The sequence below is a fragment of the Camelus dromedarius genome, chromosome X, assembly GCF_036321535.1.
Source record: "Camelus dromedarius isolate mCamDro1 chromosome X, mCamDro1.pat, whole genome shotgun sequence".
Lineage (NCBI taxonomy): Eukaryota > Metazoa > Chordata > Mammalia > Artiodactyla > Camelidae > Camelus > Camelus dromedarius.
The window spans coordinates 77,423,547-77,444,685 of NC_087472.1; the positions used below are offsets into that span (position 1 = coordinate 77,423,547).

General features: G+C 48.3%; 1 protein-coding gene and 1 non-coding gene across 2 annotated transcripts; both read left to right on the plus strand.

Annotated features, from left to right (window-relative positions):
• Positions 1-7,478: 7,478 nt before the first annotated feature.
• TFE3 (transcription factor binding to IGHM enhancer 3) lies at positions 7,479-18,631 on the plus strand. The gene is made up of 10 exons (XM_064483149.1): positions 7,479-7,814; positions 10,083-10,196; positions 11,187-11,490; positions 12,158-12,403; positions 12,484-12,585; positions 14,065-14,182; positions 14,664-14,720; positions 14,888-14,963; positions 16,110-16,257; positions 16,776-18,631. Exons 1-10 carry the CDS (start codon positions 7,699-7,701, stop codon positions 17,217-17,219), a joined length of 1,725 nt encoding a protein of 574 aa, XP_064339219.1. The 5' UTR covers positions 7,479-7,698; the 3' UTR covers positions 17,220-18,631.
• Positions 18,632-20,598: 1,967 nt separating this feature from the next.
• Positions 20,599-20,672, plus strand: TRNAA-CGC (transfer RNA alanine (anticodon CGC)). Its single transcript has one exon. It is a non-coding gene; the product is annotated as a tRNA-Ala (tRNA).
• Positions 20,673-21,139: the final 467 nt, after the last annotated feature.

Here is a 21,139-nt window from a genome sequence, read left to right on the forward strand (position 1 = left end):
CATGTTGTAGCATGTATCAGGAGTTTGTTTCTTTTATTGCTGAGAATAGTATTCCATCCAATGATCTTTAACTGCTCCCCCAAATCACCCACTAATAACTCCTCAACTACAACTCGTAATATCCATCTGACATCCAGACCTCAAAACAGGCCCCCAAACTGCATCCCAGACTATACCCATCAGCCTTCAATTATATCCCAAAACCATGCTATCGATCCTGAAACTTCATCACTAAACTTTCCACCAGGTTCTCACCTTCACCCCGAATCCTCCTTCCAACAGACCCTACTCTACCCTCAAACTGCCCTCTAACTCCTAAAAATATCCCCAAGTGCCAGTTCAATGATGCCCAACTTGGTGGGTGGGGAGTATAGCTCAGTGGTAGAGCACATGTTTGGTGTGCACGAGGTCCTGGGTTCAATCACCAGTGTCTCTGTTATGGGGGCAGGGATGATGCCCAACTCTAACCCCAAACTACTCTCTAACAATTACAAACCTCACCCCCAAAATTTCCTTTTCAAGAGCCCCCAACTCTGCTTCTAAATACCCTTTTACTACCTTCCCTTGGTCCCATAGCTGCAGCCCCAAACTATACCTCCAAACCACTCTTCAATGACAGCTATACCCAACCTTGTCTTAAATTACAGTCGGCCCTCCATATCCAAGGGTCCCACACCAGGGGATACGGAGGCCAATTGTACTATGCCATTTTATATAAGGGACTTGAGCATCTGTGGATTTTGGTATCTTTGCCGGGGTGTCCTAGAACCAATCTCCCCACAGATACTGAGAGATGACTGTATGCGCAACTGCACCCACAAAACATCTTCCAATTTTCTCCAACCATACCACTCAAACCACCCTCCAAGAACTTCCAACTACACCTCCAAATCACCCTCCAGTGAGCCCCCAACCCCATCTCAGTTTTCCCTTTGATGACTCCAACTGCACCCGCTTTTCAATGCCCCTAATTACACTCTCAAACTGCCCTCAATAATCCCTAAACATACCCCTAAATCCCTCCAATAACCCCCAAATCTACCCCCAAGCCACCTGCATTAGCTTCCTGTGGCTACTGTGATGAATTACCACAAGTTCAGTGGCTTATAACATAAGAAATTTATTCTCTCAGTTCTGGGGGCCAGAAGACCAAAATAAAGGTGCCAGCAAGGTCATGCTCCCTCCAGAGGTTCTAGGGGAGAATCAGTTTGCTGCCTTTTAGTGGCTGTCAGCATTCCTTGGCTTGTGGCCTCCTCAGTACAATCTCTGCTTGATGGTCATATTGCCTTCTTTTCTGTCAAATCTGCCTTTCACCTTCCTCTTATAAGGCCACTGTGGTTACAATTAGAGTCCCCTGGATAATCTAGGATAATCTCCCCATCTCAAAGTGCTTACCTTAATCACATCTGCAAACCACAAAGTCCTCTTTTTTCTTTTCTTTTTTGTTCCATCTAAGGTACATTCAAAGGTTCCAGGAATTAAGGTGTGCATATCTTTGGTGGAGGCATCATTCAGCCTACAACAGTATACCTTTTGGCGCCCAAAGATATACATCCATTCTATGTGAAAAACACATGCACCTCATCCCAACACTCCCGTAATTCCAATCCCTTACAACATCAGCTCAAGTTCAAAAATCTGACTTTAATATCATCAGCTCAAACATTTCAAATCTCATCATCTAAACCATCTAAATCAGATATAAGTGAGACTCGGGGGATGATCTACCCCGAGGCCACATTCCTCTTCATCTCTGGACCAGTGAAACTAGAAAATAAGTAGGATCTGTTAGCAGAACACAATGGTGGTACGTGGGGGAGGGTATAGCTCAAGCGGTAGAGTGCATGCTTAGTATGCACAAGGTCCTGGGTTCAACCCCCAATACCTCCATTAAAAATAAATGAACCTAATTATCTCCCCCACAAAAATTCTAAAAACAAAAAAACCATAACGATGGGACAGACATAGGATAAGAATTACAGAGTTTCCTATTCCAAAAGGGATAAAATGGAAGGACAAAAAGGTGTCACTGATCCCAAGTAATTGTGAAATCCAGCAGGGCAAGTTTCATTCAGTTTTAAGGCCTGGGAATAATCCTCTGTGGCTTGAGGCTCTACCTCTGGGCTCACAGCAGTGCCCACAGTCATTCTTCATTTCCCTTGAAGGGTAGCACATATGTGCTGCTGAGTAGTTTTAGACTGCATCCTTCCAGTAAAACTTTGGGAGGCCAACATCCTTCCTTTGTTTCACCCTGTCTCTGTTTTCTTCAAGCCCATCAGGCAGTGTTTCAGGCCATATAACATTCTGAAAACTCTTTTGGGTCACTCATGAAAGTCACAGGGGTTCACATCATTAGACAAGAGAGTCCTCCTCAAATCTTTTCGTGGACAATCCCATCTCCATTCCTGACTTCTGCTGAGATGGTTGGTAGGATCCATGAGTCACACAGAATCTCCTTAGTACTAGCCAAGGCTGTCCAGCCACACCCTTGGCTTTCTATCCAGACCATACTTTCCTGACAATAAATCTCCAAAATTTTGTGTCTTTTGCAATCTGGACAGTCTGAGAATTTTCCGAATCATCAAATTCTGGATCCATTTTGCTTAACAATTCTTCCCTTAATTGATTTCTTTCCTTTCACATTTTACCATAAGCAGCAAGAAGAAACCAGGTGGTACCTTCAACACTTTCTTTGGAAATCTCATCTAAATATCTAAGTCCATCACTTACCAGCCCTGCTTTCCGCACAACTGTAGGACATAATTCAGCTCAGTTTTCTGCCTTTATATAAGGAGGATCTTCTTTTCTCTAGTTTCCAATAACATGTTCCTTATTTCCTCCTGAGCCCTCACCAGCAGCACCTTTAACATGAATATTTCTACCGACATTATGATGATACATGTATTATTCTCTAAGACACTGTATGCTTTTTCTCGGATGTTGTCACTTCCTTCTGAGCCTTCACCAGCAGTGCTTTATTTATTTTTTTAATTATTTTTAATTATTTTTTTAATAATTTTTAATTATTTTTAATTTTTAAGGGGGAGGTAATTAGGTTTATTTATTTATTTTGATGGAGGTACTGGGGATTGAACCCAGGACCTCGTACATGCTAAGCACACACTCTACCACTGAGCTACATCCACCCCCACCAGCAGTGCTTTTAGTACTTATATTGCTACCAACAGTCTGTTCAAGGCAATATAGGCTTCTTCTGTCATGTGCCTCAAAATTCTTCCAGCCTCTACCCACTATCCAATTCCAAAACCACTTCATTGAGGGGTGGTAATCAGGTTTATTTATTATTATTATTATTTTTTTTTTCTAACAGAGGTGCTGGGGATCGAAACCATGACCTCATGAATGCTAAGCATGCGCTCTACTACTGAGCTATACCCTCCCCCTCATTTTTTAAGGTATTTGTTACAACATGTTATGGACTTAGTTGTGTCCACCTCCTCCCCCCACCCCACCAATTGATATGTTGTAGCCTTAGCCCCCAATATGACTGTATTTAGAAATAGGGCCTTTAATGAGATAGTTAAGGTTAGATGAGGTCAGAAGGGTGGGGCCCTGATCCAACAGGCATCAGGAGAGCACATGCATGAAGCAAAGGCCCCATGAAGACACAGCAAAAGAGCAGTCATCTGCATGTCAGGAAGACAGCTCTCATCAGAAACCAACCCAGATGGCACCTTGATCTTGGACTTCTAGCCTCCAGAACTGTGAAAAAATTAATTTCTGTTGTTTAATGCACCCAGTCTATGGTATTCTGTTATGGCAGCCCAAGCAGAATGAGACACAGGTACCAACATCTATATTAGTTTCCTGTGGCTGCTGTAACTAATTACCACAAATTTCATGGCTTAAAAATATAAGAAAATCTATTCTTTCACAGGTCTGGGGGTCAGAAGTCCAAAACCAGTTTCACTGGGCAAAATCAAGGTGTTGAGCAGGGCGGTACTCTCCCCAGAGACTCTAGGGGAGAATCTGTTGCCTCTTCCAGCTTATGGTGACTGCCAGCATTCCTTGGCTTGTGGCTATACCACTACAATCTCTGCCTCTGTGGTCACATTGCCTTCTCCTTTTCTGTTTGTCAAATCTAGCTCTGCTTTCCTCTTATAAGGACGCTTGTGTTTACAATTAGGTTCCATTCAGATAATCCCAAAATTCTTAATTTAATCATACCTGCAATTTTTTTTGCCATATAAGGTAACATTTACAGGTTCCAGGGATTAGGACATGAACATCTTTGAGGGGGGCATTAGTCAGCCTACCACACCATCCCATAACAGTTAACAACTCTATTAACAACTCCTTGAACTATCTTACAGAAGATAAAACTCTATCTCTAAACACTAACTTCCCATAGTCCCACCAACTGCATCCCAAATTATCTTCCATTCCCCAACTATATTCCCAATTTACCCTCCAATAGCTCCCACTTGCACTTTTTTTAAAATTGAAGTATCGTTGATTTACAATATTGTGTTCACCTACACTCTTAAACAGTCCTCTAGCAGCCCCACTCCTCCTGAAGCCCTTCACAAGATCCTTTAGTTGTGTGCAAACAAGCCATCATCGATCACCACTCACATCTCTACATAAACATCCCCACCTTCACCAACTAACTGCCCTCTCTTCTCCCTCCATATCTCCTGTTCACCCCACCCTACAGTTGTGTTGCAATGAAACCCCAGCTGCCAGAAAGAGAGAGAGAGAGAGAGCAGTGTAGAAAGAGTTGTGAAGTTGTGAGCAAGAGATTAAGAGAGAGAGAGAGAGACAGATTGAGGATGGGCTTATTGTGCAGGGTGTGTGATGAGGAAACACTTGTCATGGTGATATATGGGATATGTATGAGGCTGGTGTGTGCAGAACTGGGGTGTGCGACAGGATAACGAATCTGTGGGTCTGATGTTATAAATTTTTTCTCCAAGTCTGCTGCAAGTCTTTTAACTTTGTTTGTAGCATCTTTAATCAGATTATAGTTTTATATTTCGATGTAGTCAAACTGGAGAGATAGTGGAGTGTGGTAGTGAAGAGTTCCTGGGTTCCAATCCTAGGTTTTATAAATTGGGGTGACCTAGGGCAAGTGACTTAACTTTGCTGTACCTTGGTTTCCTAATTTGTAGGTTGGGATAATAAATGGAAACCTTCTCGGAGGTCTGTTGTGAGGATTAAAATGAATTAATACAGATAGAGTGCCAAGAATGACCAATAAATGTTGCTTGTTGTTACTTTTCTTTATATCTTTTACTTTTTGTATCCGGTTTAGGAACGCCTTCTTTTTGCCAAAGACTTAAAAATATTCTCCAAAAATATTTTGTTCTGATGTTTTTTATAGGTTTTGTTGTTGTTGTTGTTTAGGTCTTTAGCCAACCAGGAATTAATTTTTCTGAATTGAGTAAATTAGGAATCTAATCTCTCCCCTGAAAAGACAGTCATTTCTCCCCAAACCATTTTAGTAAATACCCATTTCTCTTCCAGTGACTTGAAATATCACTTTTGTCACTTACTAATTCCCACAAATACCTAGGTCGATTTTTGGATTTTTTTTTCTGTACCATTGATTTAGTTTTCTATTCCCACTTCCGTATCACAATGTTTTAATTACTAGAGCTCTGTCATATATTTTAAATATGGTTAGATGATGCCCTCCTCTTTCTTCTTCTTTTATAAAATTAGATATTCTTTTTAAAAAATATTTTATTTATTTGTTGCTGTATTATTTAATTATTTTATTTTGGTGGGGGTGAGGGGAGGTAATTAGATTTATTTATTCTGAGAGGAGGTACTGGGGATTGAACCCAGGACCTGGGCCATGCTAAGCATGCGCTCTACTACTTGAGGTATCCCCTCCCCCTTAGATATTCTTTTTTTATTGAAGTATAGCTGATTTACAATGTATTAGTTTCAGGTGCACAGCAAAGTGATTCAGTTATACATATATATATTCTTTTTCATTTTCTTTTTCGTTATAGGTTATTATAAGATATTGAATATTGTTCCCTGGGCTAAACAGTAGGTCTTTGTTGTTGATCTATTTTATAAATAGTAGTCTGTATATGTTAATCCCAAACTCCTAATTTATCCCTCCCCCCATAAAATTAGATATTCTTGCATATTTAAGGTACCATAGGAATTTCAGCATCAGGTCTACAAGTTCCATTTTAGAACTTTTTTGGCAATGTATTGATTTTTTAAAGATTAATTCGGGAAAGAATTGTCATCTTTATTATGTGGATAATGTTTGTGTGTGAGTGTATGGGTTTGTGTGTGTTCACCAAGCCAACCTGGGAAATAAGGGTGCCAATACAAAGGGGGTAAAGCAAATGAGAGCTCATGATGGTCCAACTGATGTGAGTTTCTGATGGTCCAACTCATGGGCATGGTCTTGGGATGTTGGGAGGGATACAGGGAAGGTTGTTGGTCCGGGTGTTTTGTGAGCTGACTGTGCACCTGAAGGTATGGGTGGGACCCTCTGCTGTGTGCGAGCCGGCTTGCATGTATCTAGCACACAGAGGAGCTCAATAAGTGTTGAATCAGTGCACAAATGAGTGAACCAATTAATTTGGGGAGATCGTCTTGTATGCCAAACAACCTACTAGCACTATTCATAAATTACCCGTAATTCTCGTAACAACCTGGCCACAATGGTATTAATAACCCCCATTTGACAGTACAGGAAAGCAGAGGCTTGGAGAAGGGAAGTCCCCAGCCCATATCCAAACCGGGGTCTTTATGATTCCAGAAGTCATCCATCGAAGGGACCATATCTAATTTCCATCATTCCACTCATTCATCCATCTGTCAAAGATTTACTAAGCACCTACCGTGTAGCACAACGACCTAGTACAACAACCGCTCTAAATGACATAGAGTAGGCGGAGCGCTTCCAGGAAGACCAGCTGGGCGGCTGGACTGTAGGTACCGAGAGGGCGGGGTTTCTGGTGCGCACCTCCAGGGAATCTAGCTTCCTAGGCCTCAAGGCTATGGGTTTGGCTGAGGAGTCACCGCCAGATCAAGTTTGGAGTGAGGTCTAGGGCGCTGATATGACAAATATTGGCCGAGAGAGGGCGCGGTTCCGCAGATAGAAGCGTAGCCTGGAGACCCTCTGCCCGCCGACTAGCCATTGTACGCAGGCGCAGAGGACGCAAGGAGCGGCTTAGTAGCTTGCGGAGGGATAATTTGAGGGGGGAGGCGTGGCTCAACCAAATTACCTCTCGCTGATTTGCTCTGTCTCTGAGGGCGTGGCCTAGGTGCCCCCTTCTCGGAGTAAGGGCCCGCCAAATCTAGTTTTTTCTCGGCTTCGGAGGCGTAGCTTGGGGCGGGCTCTTGAACCACCCCTCAACGATTGGCCGCCTCACCCAGAGGGCGTGGCCCTGCGAGCTGTCTATCCTCGGTGCGGTCACTTCCTGTGGAGTTTCCCCAGCCCAGGGAGGAGGGGGAAGAGGACGGGGGGGTGGCGAGGAGGGCGGTCGTCCGGGGTTAGGTTAAGGGGGGTGGTGTTGGTCCGTTCAGGGCGGGGGATGACTCACGGCCCATCCCATCTCCCCGACGCCGCCCGCCCGCGCAGAGCTCGCTCCATGGCTTAGCGGAGGAGGTGGTGGCGAGCAGGGGGAGGGGGACTCTTATTTTGTTAGGGGGACCGGGCCAAGGCCCGACCGGCCTGGCAGGGCTTGCCCGGGGCCGGGCGTCATGTCTCATGCGGCCGAGCCAGCTCGGGACGGCGTAGAGGCCAGCGCAGAGGGCCCTCGAGCCGTGTTCGTGCTGTTGGAGGAGCGCAGGTCGGCCGACTCGGCCCAGCTGCTCAGGTGCGGGGCCGCCTGGGGCCGGTAGTGCTGACTGGGGTTCCCGGGGGCCTGGTCTGGGGGCAGCGGGGGCCCAGGGCCGTGATTGGAGGCCATTGGCCTAGGCTTGGAGGACGTCGGGGCGCCCGACTTGGGGGGGCATCTAAGGAAATCGGCGGTGGCCTGCTTGGACTGAGGCTTAAAGGAGTCATGGAAGTCCATTAAGGGAGGCCTGGTTCAGATTTGGGGGACCCTCGACTGGGTCTAGAGGGCCTGATTCTGTTCTGTCCAGGAACTGGGCTAGGGTAGTTGAACTTCGGGGACTGAGACTAATTAGAGGTTGAATTTGGGGTCCTTTGAGTCAGGCATGAGGGGAATGAATTTGAGGGGGCACTCTAGGTGAGGCACTGATTTTAAGGGACTCTTTCTCTCAGAGAAGGGGTTCTGGAGGACAGAGATGCTGTCTTAGGAGCTTGGTAACTCCCAGTTGCTGGTTGCTGGAGGCTGTTTGGAGATAACATGACTCTGGAGAGATTTGGGGGTATCTCAGAAATGCTGTGGAGGACTAGCCTTGTGAGTGTGTGGGAGTGAACATTAAAAGCAACATTTATCAAGACTTGACCAGAATAATCCCTTCATCCCTGTCCACCCATCCAAGCTGGGTCAGATCCTAGGGATAGTGGAAAAGCTCTCTTCCCACACCCCCATAGGGGCTTGAATGGGAGACAGTGAGGCATACAGGCAATGGAGATGGTGCCACTTCTTAGCTCAGAGAAGGCCTCAGACCTTATTTGGAAACCCAGAGGAGGGTCTTGTTCCTGCTGCCACCTGCCTGAGCTTCTCAGCCGGCCCTTTTCACCCCCTACATACACACAGACAGGCACAATTTTTTTTTATCTCATCCTTCCCGTCTGTCTCTCAGGCCCTGAAGACAATCTTGAATCTGACCCTACGGCTGGAATGAGCACCAATTGCACCATCCCTGCCTGGGTGGGTCCTCTCTGATCTCAGCCTCACTTCCATCAGCGGGCTTGGAAGCCTCAGCCCTCTCTGTCCCCACCCTGACCACCCCTGTGCCCACCTCTTCCAACTTCTGTGCAAAGGATGTGTGAGCATGGGAGGGGGTTTTGCCTACTTTCTGCTTGGGATTGTGCTGAGCTCAGCGGCTCCCCGAGCTTCCTCTTCCTGACTTCCTGGGTGGTTTTAGGGCCCCATCTGTGGGTGAGGAAAGGAAGGAAGACAGATCCTTGGGGAGGGGAGAGAATTCTTGTCAAGTGAAGTCAACCACAATCTCAAGATTCTAAATCTTTGACAAATTCAAGGATGCATATCCATCTGTCTACATGTTAATGTCCCTTGCACACTAAGGTCTCACACCCAATGTGGAGGGTTGAGCAAGTGCCTTTCTGTATACCAATTTACCATTTTCTAATGCCTTTATAACAACCTAGATCATCACAGTAGTGGGAATGGCTGAAAGGAAAGGGTGTGTATGACTTCTTATTTTGTGTGTCAGTGGGTATTGATATTGGAGATGTGTTTGTGTTTTGATCTATCCAAAAAAACAGGAGAGCGCTGGTCTGGCTCCTCCGGCCAAGAAAAGAATGTTCATATAAAGCGGATCATCCACCCAAATTCTCCCTCTTGTAAATCCAGATTGTTGGACCGAGGGGTGCCTTTGTTATTTCCATTTTGGTTTTGGACGTGTGTTGGCATCCCATGAACTCCGGCTGGGGCTGGGGCGGGGTTGGGGGGAACTCCTTTGCGAAGTCGTGGATCCTTCTGTAAAGTGAATCAGCGACCCCAGTTCTCTTTGTGATGCATTCAGTTTGTGTTACAATGGACTGTTCTGCTGAGGGATGCCCCTACTGTGTAGACCAACGTGGGCTCACAGTCTGCAGCCAGGAAAACAGTAGGGGGGTGTGGGGGCTGGGAGAACTCTGAATGCAAAGTCAGGAATCCTGCAAAGTGAATTGTCATTCCTAAATTCCTCGTTTCTATTTTCCTGAAACCCAGGTTGTTACGCATGATTGTTAGAGCAAGGAGCTGGGATCCAGGCACTCTTATTATTTTGAATCTTAAGGAACTATGGGTAACACAGAGCAGAAGAGAGTGGGGAGGGAAGAAAACATGGGAATTTGTAGTGGTGGTTTCAGAAGAGTGGCCGAATGCGAGGGATACACTCTGTTCTCCCTCCTTGTGTGTTCTTCTCTTCTGTCCTCTCTTTCTATCTGGGGAATGACATCTCCATACAATTACTGACCATTACCCCTACCTTCCCCCCACCCTCAGCCTGAACTCCTTGCTTCCGGAATCCGGGATTGTTGCTGACATCGAATTAGAAAACGTCCTTGATCCTGACAGTTTCTACGAGCTCAAAAGTCAACCCCTATCACTACGCTCAAGGTATGTCTCCTCTATCTGACTTCCCTCCCAATTTGCCAGGCCCCTCCATCCTCTCTGGTTCGGCAGCGGCCCCCAGTGCCAGCCCAACCCATTCTCTCACCAGCCTGAATTTGCCAGATAGTAAAATTAGGGGCTAGTAAGAGCATGTGGAAAGCAGGTGGCCAAGCTAGGATTCTAGTATCTCAGACAAGATCTCCCCAGCCTCCTCCCACCCCACCTGCACACCCATTCATAGACAAAAATTGCAGCTTGTCTGGAGAGTCCAGACACAGGGCGTGGCCTGCTCAAGCCCAGCCCCAAGTGGGCGGAGCCATTCCCACAACCCCTGGTCACCCTCACCCCCTACTCAACAAATTCACCCACCCCAGCCCTTGAAGAACCCCTGCTGGTCTCTTCTTTTTTCCCCAGCTTATAAGTCTAAATGTGCTGAGTCATGGGCCTGGGCTCTAAGAGAGGGGAGGGGACCTGGAAGAGGGGCAGGAAGAGAGGATTGTGAAATCTCTGAGATTTTTAAGACTGACTAGCTCCTGGGACCAGAGGCCCAGGCAGGGGAGGAAGAAGGGCCTGCGGTTGCTCATATAGCCTGTCCACCCCTAGGAGCTCAGGGAGCATCTCCAGCCCCAAATTGAGCTGAAGAGCTTTCTGTGTCCGTGTCTAGTGCCACAACCTTAATTTGGCTTTCTTCTGCTGTCCTTTAAATGGGGTGAACCCCTTCTCCCAGAGCCGAGCAATGGCACTTTGGCTTAATATATGTACAGGCTCAAATCCAGGCTTCCCCATAAGGATGGAGGGCCCAAATTCTCCCACCAGACTGACCCCGAGGGTTGTGATCAGGGCTAGTTCCTGTATCTCTCCTCCATGTTGTGGCCTCTGAAGGCAGAGAACCGGAGAACAGGCCAGGTTCCTATGTCGACTCCATCGCACTATGACTCCTTAGGCCTGGGCCGAGACTTTTAGCTTACCTATGGCCCCGTATTTCCCATTCCACAGCCTCCCAATATCACTGCAGGCCACACCAGCCACCCCAGCTACACTCTCTGCATCATCTTCTGCAGGGGGCTCCAGGACCCCTGCCATGTCGTCATCTTCTTCATCACGGGTCTTGCTGCGGCAGCAGCTAATGCGGGCCCAGGCCCAGGAGCAGGAGAGGCGTGAGCGTCGGGAACAGGCTGCAGCCTCTCCCTTCCCTACTCCTGCACCTGCCTCTCCTGCCATCTCTGTGGTCGGCGTCTCCGCTGGGGGCCACACATTGGGTCGTCCTCCCCCTGCTCAGGTGCCCAGGGAGGTGCTCAAGGTAAGGTGACATCCAGAGGCCCTGGGAGGGACTCCTGGTGACTGAGGATTGGTCCTGGTGCCTTTTGGGCAAGGTCCTGGGGGCTCTAAGGAAGGTCCCAGGTACTGCTAAAAAAAGACTAAGCTAGTGTCCCATTATGGTTAGGGTTTCTAAGGCATTCTTGTGGAGTTGTGAGGGGCTCTTGGGGACCACAGGAAGTCTTGGTGGACCATGGGGGTTCATGAGTGCCCTGGGTGGGCCCTAGAATCGTGAAGTGGCTTTGTAGGAAGAGCTTCATGTCTGGTGATGCATTAGAAATTCTTTGGCCATTGGAGTGTCTTGGAAAGCCACGTGTAATTCCCAGGTCTGTTAGGTGGTATCAGAGACTGGGGCGGTGGGGAGGGGAGAGTCTTGGGGACTGTGACAGGGTGCTCCAGAAACTGTGAGGGATTCTGCAAGCCACGGTTGGATCTGGGGGGCTGTGAAGGATTTCTGAAAAGGAGAATTTGGGTCCTGGGGAAGACTTACCAGTTTGGGGAGTGGGAGAAGGTTCCCAGATTCTGGGCCTGGTTTGCCATCCTGAGCCTAGGAACAGATGACTTCTGAGGGGCAGACTGGGGCTCAGAGTCACCCCTCTGAGCCCTGTTCCACCTTGTTGCCTCCCATCCCACCTCCCCCTTTTCCATAGGTGCAGACCCATCTGGAGAACCCAACGCGCTACCATCTGCAGCAGGCACGCCGGCAGCAGGTGAAACAGTACCTGTCCACCACACTTGGGCCCAAGCTGGCTTCCCAGGCCCTCACCCCACCACCAGGGGCTGCTAGTGCCCAGCCACTCCCTGCCCCTGAGACTGCCCACGCTACTGGCCCCACAGGCAGTGCTCCCAACAGCCCCATGGCGCTGCTCACCATCGGGTCTAGCTCAGAGAAGGAGGTGAGTGGCTGCAGATGACCCTCCCATGCTCTGCCTCCACTCCAGATTCTTCTAACCCCCTTCCATATTTCTTCTCCCAGATTGATGATGTCATTGATGAGATCATCAGCCTGGAATCCAGTTACGATGAGATGCTCAGCTATCTGCCTGGAGGCACCACAGGGCTGCAGCTCCCCAGCACGGTAAGGTCCTTAGATGGGAAACTGGTCTAAAAATTAGCACATCCCTCTATCATTGAGAAATATCTTATATACACCTGGGCTGAGTGTGTATATAGGACATTCTCACCTTGGATTGTACTAAGAGACGGAAGCTGTATGATGGGATGGGGCATACCAGTGCCCTGGGGCCTTGTATTGAACTGCAGGGAGAGGTGGACTTGTAGATTTTGATACATACAGGGCGGGGACTTCATGGAGATATTAGGGCATACCAGAGTACTTAAACTTCACAGTGGGAGGGACCAAGAGGGGGCTACTCGCAGCATTTTGAATGTACCAGGACATTCAGGTCATGAGGACATACCCAAACCATGAAGTGACGGAAACATACCAAAGGTGTCTACATTTGATGTGATTGGACCTTGAAGTGATTAGAATGTACCATGTCTCTTACAGTCAACATGCCAAGAGGCTGGGTCTTCATAGAGAGTGGATAAAACTTTCTAGAGGAAGGGATGCACCAAGAAATTATAGCATTCTGGTTCCAAGCATTCCAAGAGTTCCATAATTTGCTCTGGAACATACTGAGTGGTTGTAGTTTTACTTCTTTCCAAGTTCTCAAGAGGATAGAAGCCTGTGTAAAAATGGTAGCAATTTATCAGAACTTTTCGTTGATTTGGACACAGCTAGAGATTGGGACCTTATATTAGGTGGATCCAGCAGGCTAGTGGGGGTTTCAAGAGATGAAAACTCATCAAGAGGTGAGACTAATTACTTAGGGATTCGTTTGTTGCCCTAGGGTGTATCCAGGAAAGTTTGAAGGAGAAAAAAAAAAACTAGGTTGACATAAAAACAGTGCTTGTTGAGTAGTTGGACAAGACAGCCTGAGAGATCAGAATGTGCAAGAAGATATCAGAATCAGGACGTTGGTGTGTGGCAGCCAGAGACTGTGGATGTAAGGTGGTGGCAACGCAATCACAGCAAAAGACTGGAGATGGGGCTGGAACTCTCCAGAAGTCCAGATTTTGGGTGGAATGTTGCCATGATAATTTCCCAAGGTCTGAGAAGATGGTGTTGGACTGTACCAAGAATGCTGAATTGGAATATCGTTCTAGGAGGGGTTAATGGACTGAAATGTTGCATCAGAGCTGACAAAGACCAGAGAAGGGTGGTTTTCCAGCATTTTCTCCAGAGCCAGCCCTAGGGTTTGGAAGATGGGCTTCAGAAGTCACTGGGGGATTTGAGGGGCTATGGGGCATGATGAATAGGCGGGGCAAGCTCCAGTCCCCCGGCAGAGCACAGTACGTCCCCTAGACCCTGTCTTCCCTGTTGAGTTGCTGTGTGAAATTCCCTTGATGGAGAAGGAAGGGCTCTCATGCTGAGCCATACAATCCTTACATTAGGAGGCCCATCTCTGGGGTGTGTGGAGGTTCTGGAGCCTGGTTCAGAGAAGAGGCCGAGCCTGGGGTCTCTTCCCAACCATCATTTTTCTGCCTTCAGCTGCCTGTGTCAGGGAATCTGCTTGATGTGTACAGTAGTCAGGGTGTGGCCACGCCAGCCATCACGGTCAGCAACTCCTGTCCAGCTGAGCTGCCCAATATCAAACGGGAGATCTCTGGTAAGGGCCAGGGTCTTGGCCCCGTGCGCTCGTCCTATTCCCCAGGGTGAGCCCCATATCTACCAGGTGGGGGTGGGAGGAGGGTTGGGCCTGATTCTAGGGGGAGAGGGTTTAAACAGACAAGAACGGGGGCTGTTTGCCATCTTTGTCCATGTGGCCCACAGGCCTGCTTTCACTCCACTTCCTCTCATCTTGGGTTTAACAAATGGCCTATATCTCCACGCTTCTTTAAAAATTGTAAAAAGGAAAAAAAAGGGGGGGGGTATAGCTCAGTGGTAGAGCGCATGCTTAGCATGCACAAGGTCCTGAGTTCAATGCCCAGTACCTCCATTAAAAAAAAAAATCAAAAAAAGAGTGGCACTTTTAAAAGAGTCACTTCCCCAGCCTGTGCCCACCAAAGCCTCTTCCAGCAGCTGCACATGCTGCCCTCTGGCGTCTTTCCCAGCCCCAGAGGCCTTGACCCACCCCTACTCTCTTCCAGAGACAGAGGCCAAGGCCCTTTTGAAGGAACGGCAGAAGAAAGACAATCACAACCTAAGTGAGTGGTGTGGTAGCCCGTGCCCCTGCCTTGCTCTGCGCCCCGCCTTCCTTGGGGGCCTCTCCCTGCGGCAGCCTCCCCTCTCCCACTCCCCAGTTTCTCCACTTCCTTCCTCGGCCTACTGACGACTCTCTCCCACTCTCTCTTTCTCTCCCCTGCTTTCAAAGTTGAACGTCGCAGGCGATTCAACATTAACGACAGGATCAAGGAGTTGGGCACCCTCATCCCCAAGTCCAGTGACCCGTGAGTCTGGGTGGGGAGCCCCAGGCCAGTGGAATGTGGAGAGGGGGACCCGCTCCCCTTAAGTCGTTCCCAGGTGGGCCCACCCTACCTGGGACCCACCTGGGCAGTTCTGCTCCTTGGACCCTTTCTCACCCAGCTTTCCTTACCCTGAGCAGGGTGGCAGCCCCTCACTGTGTCCCCATCTAAAATTATACATGCATGACATGATTGTGCGTGTACCTCGTGTGGTCCCCGTGTGATATAGACACTTAGTTTTCCACTCATTTGCTACTTCCTCTATTTCTTCAAGAAATGTATTGAGCTCCTTCTGCTTTGTGCCAGGTACCGTGCTAGGCCCTGCGGATACCAGAGGGAATAAAACACATAAAAATCCCTGACCTCAGGGAACTGATGTTTTAGTGGGAGCAGACAGCCAGCCAACAAGATAAATAAGTAAAATCCAGCAATGAGGAGTGTCGTGGAGAAGAATTAAAGAATGGAAGGAAGATGAGATGTTGGGGAAGGTTATAATTTGGGGTGAGGAGGATGGGGACAGGGCAGGCCTTGAGGAAACACTAGAATAAAAAGCCTAAGGATGAGGGAGGGTATAGCTCAGTGGTAGAGTGCGCGCTTTGGATGCACAAGGTCCTGGATTCAATCCCCAGCACCTCCATTAGATAAATAAATAAACCTAATTACCACGTCCCCAAAACAAACAAACAAAACAAAACCAAAAAAATTAAATTAAAAAAAATTTTTTTAAAGAGCTTAAAGAGATGAGGCAGGGGCCATCTGGGTGTCTGGGGTAAGAGTGTCCGAGGTGGAGGGCAGGCTGGGCTGGAGGCCCTGAGGTGGGAGTGATCTCCCATGTTCGAGGAGCATTGAGAAGCCATTGTGGCTGCAGTGAGCTGAATCAGAAGGGTGTAGGTAAGAGCAATCAGGGATGAGGTCAGAGAGGGCTTCCTGGGCTTGGGGTGTGATGGGTTATGGTTGGGAGGTCCCAGGCAGGTGATTTGCATCTGAGCATCCCCTACCCTCAATGTCCGCCCACCTCAAGTTCTAGGCATGTGGTGGGGCGTTTCGTCTACCTGGCGCAGGTTCCCCCTTCAGCTCCCAGGAGACTCCACATTACAACTCTCCCTTCTTTCCTCCCCCTCGTGCCCCCAGGGAGATGCGTTGGAACAAGGGCACCATCCTGAAAGCTTCTGTGGATTATATCCGCAAATTGCAGAAGGAGCAGCAGCGCTCCAAAGACCTGGAGAGCCGGCAGCGATCCCTGGAGCAAGCCAACCGCAGCCTGCAGCTCCGAATTCAGGTCTGGAAGGAGGGGGTGGTGGCTGGGGTGGGGGTGGGGGTGGAGGGGCTTCCTAGAGGAAGAGGCAGAGGAAGAACAGGGCAGGATTTCCCCTCCTGGCATATTTGGGAGGTCCTTGGGCTTCCTGCCTCACAGAATGATGATGACGATGTTGATGATGATAAGTAGTAATCTTAACATTAACTAGAACAAAAGTGAATATTGGCTAACGTACATAGTGTTTATCTTATGCTATGCATGTTGACAAGAGCTTTATCTCCATTTACTAAATTAATCCTCACAATGACCTGATGAGACAGGGACTACTGTTATTCCCATTTTATAGATTGGGACCCTGAGGCTCAGAGACGTTAAGCAATTTGCCTAAAGTTACACCAATAGTGAGTGGCAATGGCTGCATTCAAACCCAGGCGGCCTGTCCTTGTAACTGTTACATCCTCTGCTTCTTTGGGACTCTGAACCTGTACCCCCGCCTTTTTTTGTTGTTTTTTTTGTTATGTACCCCTTCCTCTTTGCAGGAGCTGGAACTGCAGGCCCAGATCCATGGTCTGCCAGTGCCTCCCACCCCAGGGCTTCTCTCGCTGGCCACAACTTCAGCCTCTGACAGCCTCAAGCCAGAGCAACTGGATGTGGAAGAGGAGGGCAGGCCAGGCACAGCAACGTTTCCTGCAGGGGGGGGACCTGCCCAGAGCACTCCCCATCAGCAGCCCCCGGCACCACCATCGGATGCCCTTCTGGACCTGCACTTTCCCAGCGACCACCTGGGAGATCTAGGGGACCCCTTCCATCTGGGGCTGGAGGACATTCTGATGGAGGAGGAGGAGGGGGTGGTGGGGGGACTGTCAGGGGGCGCCCTGTCGCCACTGCGGGCTGCCTCTGATCCCCTGCTTTCTTCAGTATCCCCTGCAGTCTCCAAGGCCAGCAGTCGCCGCAGCAGCTTCAGCATGGAGGAGGAGTCCTGATCAGGCCTCACCCCTCCCCTGGGACTTCCCCACCCAGGAAAGGAGGACATGTCAGGATGAGGCCCCGCCTTTTCCCCCACCCTCCCATGAGACTGCCCAGCCCAGGTGTACTGGGGGAAGAGGAGACGAGATGAGGCCCCACCCCTGTAACCAGGCAAGGAGGAGGAGTCAGATGAGGCCCTGCCCCTTCCCCACAGGACAGGCCAGCACAAGTATTTCAGACAGAGAAGGTGGGGGTGGGGGGGGCATCAGGGTCTGTCCCCTGGAGATCGCAGCCTCACCCCTGCCCTGTGGGACCCGCCCTTGCCCAGATTAGGGAAGGAGACAGGATGAGGTTGGCCCCTGGCCCCTAGGGACTGTCCTAGCCAGGTTTCCTGGGATGAGCGGTGTCGGGATACTGCTCCATCCTCTCTTGGAACCGCCAGTCTAGTCCATCCTGGCAAGGAAGAGGAGTCAAAATGATGGAGGTCCCACCTCGGGGGTTTAAGCCTGCCCCTTCCCCCGTGAACCCTGTCCTGCCCAGGCAAGAAACAGAAGTGAGGAAGAGAGCCAGCCCCTTCACCTGGGAACTCAGTCCTGGCCTCCTAGCAATGGAGGAGTCAGGCCCCGCCCCTTCCCCACAGCCCAGCGCAGGTATTTCAGGTGTGGAGGAGTCAGTGAGATCAGGCAACTATGTGGAGATCACAGCCCTCTTCTCTTAGCGACATCCCATCTAAGCATTCCACACTGCAAGGAGGAGTGGTACTTAAGCTCCCCCGCCTTAACCTGGGACCAATGTGACCTAACCTAGGAGGGCTCTAAGCCGAAACCTTGCCCTCTAAGAAGAGGGCAAATCTTGAGATCCTGTAGGTTGACATTCCAGACTTAGATCAGGAGTGAGTGAGAGTTAGACTCCCACTCTTGGGCAGAGTGCTGCCTCCTTCCCTGAAGGGTAGCCTGGGGAGGTGATGGAGATTAGGGGCTATGGAGTCCAGGTTCCCAGAACCAGCACCCTAGTACTCTTGCAACATGCGGAGGAACAGGATGGAGGAAGGGTCCTTTCCGGGGAGTTCCCCAGCCCAGGAAAAAGCGGAAGCCTGTCCCACCAAGGCAGAGGCTTGGAGGGAGGATTGCAAAAGCATATGTACCCCCTTTTTTGTTTATCTGATTTTTTTTATTGACCTCCACCCACTCAGAAGCTAGGTCACCCCCAACCTCTGGCCTCCACCCAGTTTTCCATTTGGAGAAATCCTCCCCTTTTCAGAATTATCAAGAGACACTCCCTGCCCATCCCCATCCCTGCTACCACATACACCCAAGATTGTTGGCTTTAGATTGTTGGGGCCAAGCCCCAAGGAGGGTGTACTGAAGGGTCTGTAGGTTTGTGATTAATAAATGCTAGGCGTGTTTGATGCGCTTTTAACTTTGGCAAAGAGTCTCCTGTGCTTGCTTTTGTCTGTGTAGTGAGCCTGGCCCATGAAGGCCAAGAGGAAGAAGGATTCTTGGCAGATTTGGGAGGGGAGGATTAAAGAATTTAGATAGAGGGACTGGAGGAAAACCATCTGCACACAAAAGCAATTGGTCGTGATCTGCCGGGCAGCCTCCTAACTGCCACAAGTGTAAGCATTTTACCCAACTTATTATTCTAGGGACTATTTATCAAGAAAGCACTGATTCTTATTCCCATTTCATGTTTGAAGAAACCAAGGAATATAAGTAACTATCTGAAGATACTCAGCTGGTAAATGGATGAAGTGCTAAGTGGTAAAGTTAGGTAAGTGAGGGCTTTGGTTTGAAAAATATCACTGAGGACAGAGGGGCCAAAGTTTTCTTGTAAATTCCCTTTTGAAGCTGATAAGGATGTATATGAAGATGTCTCCTGGCAGGCAGCAGAGGTACTCCAGATGGTGGAAATGGCAAAGAGAAAAAAAAAAAACTGTAAAGGTAGAGGAACAAGCAAGCAACTCAGTTTTAAACAGATGTTGACATTTGAGGGGAATTTAAATGGAGGTGAACAGACACAAGTATCTTCTTGAAGGCTGGGGAAAAAAATATTCCGGGAATTTGCAACCAGACTGACTCTCAGGACAGGCATCAGGTCTGTTCCTGTGTCTCCCCCATCAGACTGTGACCGCCACACTTGCTGCCTCTTTCTAGCTGATCATACCGTGAACCCAAGGGCCTGGTTACTGAGTATCACCAGACTGGTGGCTGCCTGATAACCTTTTTTTTTTTTTTCCCCTCAAATTTGCTATATTCTTTTTGGGTGTTTTTTTAATCTTTTTTTTTTTTTAATAGGGGTACTGAGGATTGAACCCAGGACCTTGTGGATGCTAAGCATATATACTCTACCACTGAGCTATACCCTCCCACCTATATTCTCTTTGTTTTATAAAGATAACATGTAATACTCAGAAGTGGTTTTTTTTTAAGTTTGTATTCTGAAATAATTTTAGATTTACAAAAGTGTTGCAAGGACAGTAGAGAGAGTTCTCATACCTGTTATCCAGCTCCCTCTAATGTTAACATCTTGAATAACCATGGCACATTTATTAAAGAATTATTGCTAAGAAAAATTACATGGGCACAGTACTAGGAACTGGAGACTTTATTTGGATTTTACTGGTTTTTCCACAAATGTATTTTTTTCTGTTTTAGGATCCAAGTAAGGCTATTCTACTTGTTATCTCTTTCTGTGTAACAAATCACCACCATTTTAGTGGCTAACAAAATCATGCACTCATTATCTCCCAGTTTTTGTGGGTGAGGAATCCAGGCTGGCTTGGCTGGGTCCCCTACTCCAGTGACTCTCACAAGGGTGCAGTCGGAAGGTGCCGGGCAGGGCTGAGGACTCATCTGAAAGTGGGACTGGGGAAGAATCTGCTCTGCACTCACGTGGTTGGGGGCAGACTTCAGTTCTCTGCAGCCTGTTGAACTGAGGACCCCAGTTCCTTGCAGGCTGTCAGCTGGAGGTGCCTTCAGTCCTGGCCATGTGTGCCTTTCCTTCCATGAGGCAGCTCACAGCACACATAGTTTTCTTCCTCAAAGCCAGCAATAGAGAGCGTCTGCTAGCAAAACAGAAGTTATAATCTCTTGTAATCTAATCATGGAGATGGCCCCTCCTCACCATTGAGGCTTTCTGTTGGTTAGAATCAAGTTACTCAAGGCAGAGGATTACATAAGACCATGAATATCACTAGGCAGGGACCATGGGGGGACATCTTTAGAAGCTTCCTACCACATTGGGTTGAGTTGTCATATCTCCTTGGACTCCTCTGACACTTTCTCAGTCTGTCCATTGAAAAGGCCTAGGCACTGTGCTATTCCAGAAGCAACAAGCACGTCTAGTACACAGGATCTTGGTTTCTAAATGCCATTCTCCAGTAAAAGGAACCAAGGGGGAGGGTATAGCTCAAGTGGTAGAGGACATGCTTCGCATGCATGAGGTCCTGGGTTCAATCCCCAGTACCTCCTCTACAAATAAATAAATGAGCCTAATTACCTCTCCCCCAACAACAACAATTAAAAAAAAAAGGAAAGGTCCAATAAAAGGAGCCAGAGATCCTTGGAGAAATGGCTGGTTTTAAGGCCGGGGAAGGGAAACAAGATGACCCTGGAGCATTGTATGATGCTGGAAAGTGATGAAGTATCTAAAATAAAATAAATAAATTTAAAAAGATAGGAGCATGTCATAAAGATACAGAAGCCAACCTGAAAGAAATCCCAACGGCCAAAGCTAGAACAATTTGAGCAACAACAAAATAATGATAGTATTGTATTATAGTCTAAAAACTAAATATCTATGATTCCATACTTACATAAATCAGTGATATGATTTGATAAATAAATAAATGATGGAGACAGGACAAATCTTCCTTGCATAAGAATTCCAAATAGTAAGGAAACTGAGGCCCATCTGGGGAAAAAAAAGAATTCTAAAT